This window comes from Panicum virgatum, chromosome 4N (assembly GCF_016808335.1).
Source record: "Panicum virgatum strain AP13 chromosome 4N, P.virgatum_v5, whole genome shotgun sequence".
Taxonomy (NCBI): domain Eukaryota; kingdom Viridiplantae; phylum Streptophyta; class Magnoliopsida; order Poales; family Poaceae; genus Panicum; species Panicum virgatum.
Window position 1 is genome coordinate 4,763,388 of NC_053148.1, and position 11,560 is coordinate 4,774,947.

The 11,560-nt window shown below is 45.1% G+C and overlaps 1 protein-coding gene across 2 annotated transcripts; it reads right to left on the bottom strand.

The window, feature by feature from the left end:
• Positions 1–4,083: 4,083 nt before the first annotated feature.
• LOC120670214 (rRNA N6-adenosine-methyltransferase METTL5-like) lies at positions 4,084–10,784 on the bottom strand. Of its 2 annotated transcripts, none has more exons than XM_039950278.1 (9): positions 10,494–10,705; positions 10,317–10,373; positions 9,529–9,626; positions 9,011–9,080; positions 5,324–5,372; positions 4,802–4,890; positions 4,670–4,717; positions 4,478–4,537; positions 4,084–4,331 (listed from the first exon to the last, which is right to left on the bottom strand). In XM_039950278.1, the coding sequence occupies exons 1-9, from the start codon at positions 10,551–10,553 to the stop codon at positions 4,227–4,229; spliced, it is 636 nt and encodes a 211-aa protein (XP_039806212.1). In that variant the 5' UTR covers positions 10,554–10,705; the 3' UTR covers positions 4,084–4,226. The 2 variants fall into 2 exon arrangements, with proteins under 2 accessions (XP_039806212.1, XP_039806213.1); XM_039950279.1 differs by having other exon boundaries at positions 4,096–4,331; positions 10,317–10,378; positions 10,494–10,784.
• Positions 10,785–11,560: the final 776 nt, after the last annotated feature.

Sequence of the window (11,560 nt, forward strand, 5' to 3'; positions counted from 1 at the left end):
TGACACTTTGTGCAATACTTAGTAGCAACTAACCTTATCTGGCTTGTCGAAGTGCAGCTTTGCTATCAACTTAAACTTAAACAAGCCTGCACGCTTACAAAGAATTATATACATACAGCATTGAAGATCACACAGGTGAACATATGCCGTGGACATTAATTGTGTAACAGGGTGGACACCAAAAACAACTAAGAAAATAAATTTTCCAAAAATCGTTAAATTAAGTTAAGGATATTACCTGTTTTACTGGTTGCTAAAGAGTCAACTACTTGAGCATATCCATACTTGTTTCTAATGCCAATAAATTTGTCGTTGATGACAGGGAAATCCATTGCAACTTTCTCACTGGTAATATAACCTTCACTTGTAGTGCCACTTTCCAAATTTAACCTCCATTCATAAAGGCAAGAAAAGAGAATGCCATATAGTGAAGGATCAAAATCTTCTAAATCCTTATCAGGTCGGAGAAATGCCCTTCCATACCATTTTGACCTGTTGACTATATGAGGGCCACTAGGGATAATAGAACCAAGTATCCGACAGCCTCTAACAACAACATGTTCACAGGCTTTTTGTCAATGTACATAAAACAGAAATGTATGACCCTGATATAGGAGTAAATTATTATTACTACCTACAAAAGGTTTATTGTTATATGACTCCCTTTCATCTCCTGTAAGTCATTTTAGATTTTACAGGAATTACCTCATTTCCATCCTCAAAGCAGTTAAATAAATGGTAACTGCAGTGGTTCTCAACATCAAACCATATGATGGACTCAGCATCACCAAAACGTGGCATTACCCCGATACGTGATTTTTCATTGATGTCATTTTCAATAAATCTGAAGATAAATATATATATATATATATATATATATATATATATATATATATATATATATATATATATATATATATATATATATATGCACATTATTATGGCAGAATCTGCTCTGTAAAGATTATACATATGAAGTTCACTTACGGCTTTTTAAAGAATGTTCTGGATATGCCAAATCTGAGAGGATAGTCCATTATAATATTGTACCTATAATATATAAAATATTTGTTAGAGAAAAGGTGATGTTTAGAGGTTTCTAATATGACTCATAAACAGAACAAAACATACTTTGTAGTTACTCCAATGTCATGAATGAGTTTGCCTTCCTCAAACTTGAGATCAACCTTGTGAAGAAGCTTCTCACCATCAGCTTATTCATGTAAAAGGGGCATCATCAATAGTTAACAACAGTTGTAGTGTATGATAAAATATGTTTTATGACAAATTTTAGCAGTGTATGCTATAAATGTCAAGTTAGTATCTAAGACAATTCCATAGATAAAAATTTGATGTCTGGAACTTTTTTATCTTATTGTTCAATGTAGTCATGTTAAAATAAACTATTGAGTTTACATATTGGTTTACACCTAAATACTGTTTATTTCATCATCTTTTTTTTTACATTTTGGGTGGTAGATTGATTAAAATTTCACAACTTACACGAAAATACTCCAAACACATAGTGGGGTTTTTTTAGTGTTTGTCCCCATTATCACCAGGTCTCCACTTCCATGAATCTTCTGTAAAAACAAGCCGTTATGTGAGAATTTGTTGTTCAAGAGTTATAGTTGATAATAACATAACAGGATAAACAATATTTAATAAATTATTATTAAAATACAATGATGCTCCATTTTTGCATGCATGTTAAATTGTGAACCATGGTGTTGATTTGTGACCTTCTTTTGGCATGTGCACTGGTGAAGGATCCTTAAATGGTAGAACAACTGCCCTTTTTTGTGAACATTTGCAGCAAGGAGTTTGTGGAGGAATAGTCAACAACTGCTGTTGCATACCTTTGGATGACTAGTGAAAGGTTGGTCCCCAGCCCCATTGATGTTATAAGGTCCTAGTGTATTGAGATTATTGATGTCGATTTCGTATGGCAGATGGTTCTCCGTGATAGCAAAAGCTCGTCCCGCATGCTCAAATATGTTAGTATTTGCGCTGTCCTTCACAGCTTTTCCAAATCTCAACTACACCACAAAAATTCTGTCAGTGATGCAGAAGAAGCTATATATCGAGTTTTGCCATTTGCTTTCTAAGTCCTAAAAGATTAATGAACTAGATTGCAGTATTCTTCTACTCATACTATAGCAGCCTTTCTTCACGAGCTTATAGTTTTTCATAAAAAAATATAGTGAAACATTTGTCATAGAAATAAATGTTTATCATAACTAACTTTTAGCAATTAAAATTCCATTTACTATTGATTCCATCTATTTTTACTGTCAAGTTTTGCAAGACTTACAATATTAAGAACAAACGCGACTAGTGTTGCGTAGGGTTCTCCATCAGCAGATGGCACAAAAGCCAGTTCATTCTTTTCTCCCTCTAATTGAAAGGTGTCTGACTTCACACACTTGTTCCTGTAAGATATCTTCCATTCTCCTAAATTACTCTTGTTAAAGTACACAGCATGTAGCATTCCATGCCCTTCATAATACAAGTATGATGTTGAACCAAATATGGAATCTGCTATTGTCTGTGTTGGATGGAGAGGGTTTGGACCTGTCAAAGTAGTGAAATACATCAAGACATCGGTATTCTCTTTAAGTTATGACGTCAGTCCAAAAGTTTTATGCACTTGGATGACAACTTCCTGAACATTTTACTTGTAATAAAATATGTTGTGAATCTGAACTTATCAATACATTCAAGTGCAGTGAGTAATCCATACTGTAGTGAATCAGGTATTTGGAGCTCACCATTTCTTATGTAGACGCCCTCAGGAAAATCTTCTGGAACCTCTCCGCTGAGATCGTTGAGTAAAACTGCCTCACCGATTTCTTTGACAGGTCGAAAATTCCCCTGTAGACGACTTGTTCAATTTTGTTTGTAGTAATATGAGTCCGATAACATCATCACCTTTTTGCATATCTTTGTGAAAAAAAATATTTGCATGTTCAACAAGATCATTAAACAGAAGCATCTTTCACTTACTATCAGTAGACTGATAAAGTACATACTGCACATGTAAAAGAGACTAACGAAGACATGCTGTAAAGAACCAGTCAGGCCTTTAGGCTAGTTAATTTCAAGCTTTTTTTTTCGACCGAATGCAATGACCAATGAAGTGGTTTTTTTAAGTTAAAGCCTAAATGGAGTATAAAGCAGTAATGCAAGTGAGAAAAGAACAAATAAAAAAGATCATCTTTACTTTATACATTTACAGATTTACCTCATTCAGAGCGGGCTGCTCGGAGAATCTGTATGCTGCGTCTATGAACCGTTCCAGGAGATTTGAAGAGACTGACTTGAGAGTTTTCGACAGTTCCTGCACGAGGGCCTGCTTGTTCTTCGATCCAGGCGATGGCACCTATAACCGACGGCAATTTAGAGGCGTGTCCTTCTTATCTTACACTGTTACACATACTAGCCAGTAACAACTTTTTAAAAGTGGTACAAAATGGCGCGCTTGATTAAAGGACACGCGTGAAGGCGCCGGGACAAACGTGGCCTATTCCGTTTTGAGCTCCGGCCGGAGAGAGGAATAACGTGCCCTCATTGGTCCCGCGGCCCAACATAGGCATAAGTCTGACTCCAAATAAAAAGTCTGTCTGATTCCCTTCCAAAAGGTCTGTCTGATTCCTAATTAAACAAGATGAACGTACAAGCACACAGTGCAAATGGGAGGGGATGACCAATGGGGGTGGCAGCGGCCGACTCAGCAGCCGTGCAACTAGGGCTTGCAGCTTGCTTGGTCTGACGCCCATGGATTGCGAGGGAACGAATATGCTCGTGAAAAAATTGTGATCGACGCCAATTGTGATCTCGCTGGCGTCGAGTCCGGCCATGAGGACAAGCGACTAGTGGGCATGGTGGTGACATTGCCATGGCCTATGGCGGCCGTTAGCCTAGCTTTTGGCAGGGTTCGCCCTCAAACGATTGCCAAGTTGCCATTCAGCGTTGAGCATAGTGGTACCCGGTTCATCATGTTCCCCAGCTCCAACGGATTCTGAAGCCAATAGCCAAATGCTCTATGCCATTGAGGAGACACAACAAGGACACGGCGCAACATGGGACAGAAAATAGATACTACACCGCGCGTGAATTTTCTTTTTATCAATTCCAGACATGAGCTATGCAAGATAACAGTATATTATATCTCCATTTTCATTGTTCATGTTCATTTCACAGCCTCGTCGCCTGGGCGCAGGGCGCTAGCGGCTGCATCGGGTTTTGGGAACAAAGCGCCACAAGTCGACAGCAATGTCCACCTCCCTTCTCTTGTGGAACTTGTAAGATTGAGGCAGATCGTAGCGCAGCTGCAATGTAGGGGAGGGGAAGAGATTAAGAACCCAGATGCAGGACTAGGACCCTTGGAGAACGGCTAGGTAAGATTATCCTACAGCATTTTGTTATTTTAATACCTTCTTGTTAACAAGGAAAAGCGACTGGAGTTTATGCTTACCTCGCATAGAACCTCAGCACTGACAGCACCGAAATCACGCAAGGCTGCCTTCTTGATATGCTGACGATTAGAGACATGAAAACAAACGTGAAATGGCGAAAATTACCAAACACATGAGGATTGAAAAACAAATAAAGATTGGCACGGTAAGGATCATTTGTGGATTCTGTTCTTGTTCTGGGAAAAACATACTTCTCTAGTGGAAGTCTTGTGTAGGGAATAGACAGCCTGCGAAGCAACCTGTGAATAGCAAATGGGCACTTAAAACGTCAATGGCATAATCTTTCAGTGGAAATCACCATAGAAAACAAACACCATTCTGACCTTCAAGCCCATAGAAAGGAACTCCATGTCTGCTCCTTTCTTTCGTGTCCCAAAAGGAGGATTCATGACAACGGTGTCAACAAGGAAGCCTGCATCAAATTACTTTCTATCAGCCAGAGTGGCTGGGGAATGCTTTGGAATACTGAAAGCATAACTGCATAAGCATATGATCCAATTTAGAAGAAAAGGAAGACATTTGAATGTGTTGCATTTGCTCCGTATGATACTGTTTGATCAACTTCATTGGCCTGACCATTGATGGGACCAATAATTGTTACAAGGAATTCCATTGTTACAACTATGAACCACTAATGGCTGATAAACACAGTTCAATCTGTACTGAGATCAATCTGCGATGCAGGTTCAGCAAGGACACAGCAATTATGCCTGTGAAACGAGTTTCTAGACATCAACTACTTAAGATAGTTGCAGTCTGTAGAGTTTGTATGGTAACCACCAACCAACAAACCACTAGAGGTCCACTTCTGCCTAGTTAGAATATGTAAGCACTTGAGAAAATACCTTTCAAATTTAAGTTCTTTATGTCAGACCAAACTAAGTCGATATCCAGCTGCACAATCAAACATTTAGTAAGAAAAAGACATGTCACTGACAAGGGAGGAAATATATTTAGATACAAATGGCTAACTATGAGTCACTATATATTATTTTCAGCTCTACTTGAACAGTGTTTGAATATAACCATGGAAATTTTTATGCCAGATAATAAAAGTCATGCAATAATCTAGAGAAACCAACGTGAGAAAAATTATCATGCAAGAGGCAGTGAAAACAGAGGACTAACATAGGAGAACTTAGATACACTCCACCTAATACAAAATGAGTGTTGTTCTGTTATAGTGTTATATACGAATATAAGATTGAAAAGGCACCATGCCTCCGCCATAGGGAAACTGATTTCTACAAGGATTCAAGGACACATGTTATTTTTTATCAATTTGACAATTTTACACGAACTGGATTCACTATACTGCAGTGCTTAGCATAGCTGGGGTGTACCCAAAAAGCCCATGCTAACAATATTAGCTACAATAATCAATTCCCAGCAGCTTAAGCTTACATGATGTTATATGGAAGGAACACTTCAATCTATGGAATCAGACCAAATAGCTCAACCATGTGGCCCCAGCCTATGGGCTCAGCTTAAAAAACTAAGACTGGTTTTCAAGCTAGGGCGACAAGCTGCTAGTGTGTAATTATTTACAGAATATATGTTTGGTCCCTCGCATGATGTCAACATAGAATCCATCAATGTTCAAAAAGGCGCTAGGCGCTATCTAGGCGGTGACCCACCGCCTAGAGCCTAAGCGGGATTAGGCGGGACTAAGCGTTTCAAGGCGTTTTTCTAGGCGGTGCTATATACATACATATATCTTGCAATAGACATCATATATCTCTTAAAGAAAAGAAAAAGAGAGAACCAGTAAATCTTGAGTAAAAAAAAAGCCCAAAAAACCCATCAAACCAGCCCAACAGCCCACCTCCCACCTTTATCTCCTCACTCCTCCCGTTCCCGACGCCTCACATCTCTCGACCGAAGCCGCCGCCCCTACCTCCTCCGCCAGACCGCCACCGCACACCCGCCCCTGCCTCCTCCCCGCCGCGCTCCCGCACCTGCCTCCTCCGCCGGTCCCCTGCCTCCTCCTCCTCCGCCAGCACCCGTCCCCTGCCTCCACCTCCGCCACCACCGCCCGTCCCCTGCTTCCTCCTCCTCCACCGGCGCACATCCCCTGCTTCCTCCGCCGCCGCCGCCCACCCCTGCCTCCGCCGCGCCCATCCCTGCCTCCGCCTGCTGCCTCCTGGCCGCGCCGGCGGCCCACCTCCTCCCAGCGGCGCCTATCCTCCGCCTACCCCCCTAGGCGAGGCGGCACCCCTCCGCCTAGCGCATAAGCGCGCCTGGGCGAGCGCCTAGTAGCGCCTTTTTGAACATTGGAATCCATAGATCTCAAGTTTTACTGGGAATGGAACTTTGAGATTCAAAGTTATTATCTAATTGTACTTGTTACCTTTTTTATAACTTGAAGTAGAAATGCAATTAGCTATTCAATGTGCTCCTCTTCTCCTCCCATGGTCTTTTTTTTTTCTTTAAAACATAGAACATGCTACTAGGAGATAATAAACTAAGCTGGTAGATTTGCTAAAAAACCACACTAACATCTGTTTTAAGCATTGAAGCTATGAACAACTTTTAACATGACCGTGACAGGAAGATGCAGATTAGCATTTTCTACCACATATGTGAGAATTATCATCCAGAGGTAGAATTTGAGGAGAAGAAGATCTTCAAGACTCGCGACCGCCCACGCCCCCGCGTCGTTCTCCCAGGCGGCACGGGGGTGCCCACGCGCCGCCGCCCACTCGCCCCGTCGTAGCCGCCGCCGGTGGCCGCCGCCGTCGCCGGTGACCGTCCGGGGGGCGGCGGCGGTCCGCGCTAGAGCCGAAGTCGGCTCGGCTCGTCCTCCTCCCGCTCCTTCCTCCCCATCCCCCTCCCTCCATGACCTTCGGACCTCGCCTGCGCCCCACCGCCTGCTGCCGGCGACGGATTCGGCTCCTCCCTCGCCAGACCCGGCACCTCCCTCGCCGGATCTGGTGCTCTCAAAGGTGGATCTGCTACTTCCCCTCGGGTCTGCGGCTCTGCGCGCTGGGCCGGCGTCGTCCCTCCGCTCGCCCCGGGGCCCTGTGCCTGGCCGTGCCTCTCTCCGGGTGCGCTGCGGGGACCGTCTGCGGCTCTGCGCGCTGGGCCGGCGTCGTCCCTCCGCTCACCCCGGGGCCCTGTGCCTGGCCGTGCCTCTCTCCGGGTGCGCTGCGGGGACCGTGGCTACGCCGTTGCTACCTCCGCAAAGGCGGGTGCGGCCTGCCGCCACCCCCTGGTGACGGCGCTCTACTGTTGTGGCTGCGCCGTGTGGTTCTGCTGTCGGGAGACAAGGTGCCTGGCGGGTCGTCGTCTGGTGTGCTGCCTCCGGTGGTGCTCGCCGTCCTCGTGACGGCTTGTTACTGGCTGCCGGCTCTTGGAGTCCGCTGCCTGCCCCTGGTGGCCGGCCGACGAGCTCTCCTTGGTCTTCGGCTCCGAGGAGGGAACGTCGGGGCTCTGGTGGCTCTTCGGCGGCCGTGGCGCCCGGCTTGGTGGAGCCCATTTCGCTTGCTTCGCCCGGCTTCCGTGGTGTCGCATTCTTGAGGGAAGGTTGGGGTTCTGGCGAAAGCCATGCCCGCTTGTGGGTCGATGACGACGACGCTCTTGGGCGCCGCCTACCTTGTTGAAGGCGTCATCCATTCCTCCTTCCCTCCTCTCCGGCAAATTTTCTGGGTGAAAACCTTGACCTTCTGGTTCGGCAATGGTGGCGCCAGTGGCGTCACTTCCTCCTTGGAGGCTTTGCTGTCAGTGCTTTGCCGGTTTTGGGGCCATGGGGTGCGTACCCTACCCACCTTGTTAGGACGTCGCCGGAGGTTGCCACTGTCACCTGACCCTCCGATTCTACATTCGCTTCATCTTCCTCGCCATCACTTTTGGTTGCTCAGGTCGCTTCAGTCTGGTGGATGCTTTGCTGCCTTGCTGGTCGAAGTTCGATTAGGTGGATGCTTTGCCACCTCTACTTTGTTCAGACGAATGTTTTGCCGTCTGGGTTTGCACTGGTCGTGCCTATAGGTGGATGCTTTGCCACCTCTCTTGGTTGGGCGGATGCTTTGCCGCCGTGGTTCTTCTTCACCCTGGTGGATGCTTTGCCGCTGGGGATATTGGTGCTGTGACGGAGGCTGTGCAACCATAATGCTATGGCGTGTCTTTTTGCGGGATTCGGTTGTAGCTGTGGTGTAGGTTTCTTTGGTCTCTGGGTGGAGCGTGTTGTCCTCCCCGTGTTGCTTGCTGCTGTCTGTGTTGTCGTTGTGTAGTCTGGCTTGTGTTTGTGGTTTTTTCAGTGTTTCTCTGTTTTTAGTCCTTTGTGCTCTTGTGTTGGTCAAGCTCTGTTTGGCCGCATCAAGATTGTGTCTGTAACTACTTTCTTCTTAATGAAAAACGTGCTCAGGCACGGTCGCAAAAAAAGAATTATCATCCAGAAGTATTTAGAGCTTAAAGATGATACAATTCATATACAATCAACAATTCAATAGGTGAAAACAAGAGGGGTTAATAAAGTGAAGGTTCTCCCTTTCAGGTGGTTAAAGTGGAAAAGTAAGAACCAAACAATGGCATACCTCCAGATCAGCAGAATTTTCTTGAGCAAGTTCAAGTGATTGTGGGTCAATATCAATTCCGATCACATGTCTGTTAATCTCAATCACAACCATTGCAACTAAAATTAGAAATGGAAGATAAAAAAATCTATCAATAAAAACCATTCAGATACTAAAGATACACGTAGATTTGTATTTCCCTATAGCAATGAGGAGTATTTAAAAGTATTCTGTGGTATCTGAATTAATTGTATGCCATGGACTAATATATTGCGATGTTTTAGATTCCCCTAAAACAAGTGTGAATAATTACTAGCCAAGCAAAAACTTAGGCATCACAGTCTATCACCACACCATTGCAGAGGAAGCCACTCTTTATTTTGATCAATCAACACATAAAAGAAGTCTGCAAGACTACGATCGTCAGGATTAAGAAAGTGGTGATGCTATTGCATAGATAAAAGGGGAAGAATTTAAGGAGACACAAGAGGGACAGAGAGAACATGATTGCCAAAAATTACAAGCTTAAACATACTCACTCAGCATCCAGTAGAGCACTCGCCACTGCCAGGGTGCCACAGCCACAGCCAAAGTCAGCTACCACTTTGCCAGTTATGTCATCAAAACTATTCTCCGCCTGATTGGTTTATCAAAGCACCATGAGCACGAAAAAGCTAAGTATGTATCACACCATAAGGAGTAGAATTTCATCATATGACTGCCATTTGCACCAGATCAGCACAAAAGACACAAAAGAAGTATCTGTCAACTTAAGGCTTTTGCATGCACTTTTACCGAGACAAAAGCCAGTGAGCCATGGCCAAAAGTTAAATTATAGATCAAAACAGACAGAAATATAGGAACTGGAATATTCCAAAGTTTGTACTTCGATGGAAGTCATCCAAGTTCCCATTGATGACAATTGCCAGTCAAGGTTCCATAAAAGCATACTGAAATCGAAGGGACAACAAAATCTGATAACTGAAGGACAACAAAATGAATAACCATTAACCAATCGTCTTTTTCCTCTGTGAAAGAGCACCAAAGCAGCTACAATTCCATAATAAAGGCAACCTACACAGCTACACTAGCCGTGAGCCCGTGAACCTATAGTGATTAGTGAAGTAGCTCAGTCGATGCAGAACCAAAGCTGTGCACTTGGTGGCACTGGCACCCAATTCCATAATTCCACTCGCAAGTCGCACCACAAGCAAGGCCCGTATCGCATCCCAGAACCATCCCGAGAAGAGAAAGATAGCATCCTTCCCTCCCGAAGCAAAGCCGGAAAAGCATCGGAATCGGAGCAGGATGCATGTGCAGCACTAACCGTGTAGAGCATCCGCGACGCGATGTGAGGGCCCGTCGGGTACTGCTCCAGCTCCACCTGCACTAACAACGCCGCCAAAACGAAAAAGTAAGATACTCCCCCCGCTTTTCCCCCACTTCCCAAAATCGGGCAGGAGACGGGAAAGAAAGGCGAGACGCGGCGGCGGTGGCGGAGTACCTTGGGGGCGGGGAACTGGGTCAGGCCACCCAGGAGGCCCTCCAGCTGCTTCAGCTTCATCTCCACCCCCGCCGGTCGCCGTCTCCGTTGTTCCGGCGCGAGCGGAGCACACGACGGACGCCGTGGAGTGGAAGTGGTGGAGCTCTTGCTGCCGGCGAGGCGGCGGCGAGACACTGGCGCTCCTGACTCCGCCGAGGGGGAGCAGCGTTTTTAGGGCCGGTACGGGTAGGCCGCCAGCCCAGCTGAACTGGGCTGGGCCTTCACCGCACCAGTATTCCTTAGCACGATCGCGGTACATACTTATTAATGGGCTGCAGGTGTTAAGAGCCCGAGGAAGAAAGCCCATAACTAACAATTCAGCGGGCTTGCTAAACGTGGCGAAACGGGCTCGCTAAATTAGGCCCATCTCTCCGTTTCGCGTCCACTCGACATGAAAATCGAACGACCCAATATGAACTCCGGATTGGGGGGGGGGGGGGGGGGGCGGCGAAAAGGAGTGGACTAACATTAGTGGAGCACATATAAAAAAACATTAGTGGAGCAGTTTGGACGACCTTAGAAATTAAATTCAGTTTCCTTCAAAAAAGAAATCAAATTCAGTGATCTCACGCCTTGCACTAGAAATGCTAGCTAGCTGCTTAGCTGGAAGAGTTGGAAAGCAATTCGGAGAGAGATGGCACATAGCCATGTGAGGCCTAATGTCAAGGTGCTTTCTGCTGTCTTCTGTTTGATGTTGACTGCAAAACTGCTTTAATTTTGAGGATGATGGATGCGTCACATAGGCGGATAGGCCATCGGGAAAGCATGCGTGTCTGCATCATTATAGACTCTCCAAACTGTTGGGAGTTGTATGTGTGTGCATATACCAATAGCTTTTGGTTGATGTGGACTGAATGTTAAAGATAGAATACATAGCAAAATGGGGAAACGTAACAAACAAAGCATAATTAATTACTGACTTTGAAAGTCTACAATTTTAAGGGGCACAACATGAAACGGTATCTCAATGTTCATGCATGGAACGAACAAATAAACCTTCGGTTTTTGTAACTATAAATGCTGAAATG

Coding starts and splice junctions, on each gene's coding strand:
- LOC120670214 (XM_039950278.1), bottom strand. CDS start 10,553: ATGAAGCTGAAGCAGCTGGAGGGCCTCCTGGGTGGCCTGACCCAGTTC. Junction 10,374..10,493: donor CCCAGTTCCCCGCCCCCAAG/GTACTCCGCCAC, acceptor TTGTTAGTGCAG/GTGGAGCTGGAGCAGTACCC. Junction 5,373..9,010: donor AAAATTCTGCTGATCTGGAG/GTATGCCATTGT, acceptor TTGATTGTGCAG/CTGGATATCGACTTAGTTTG.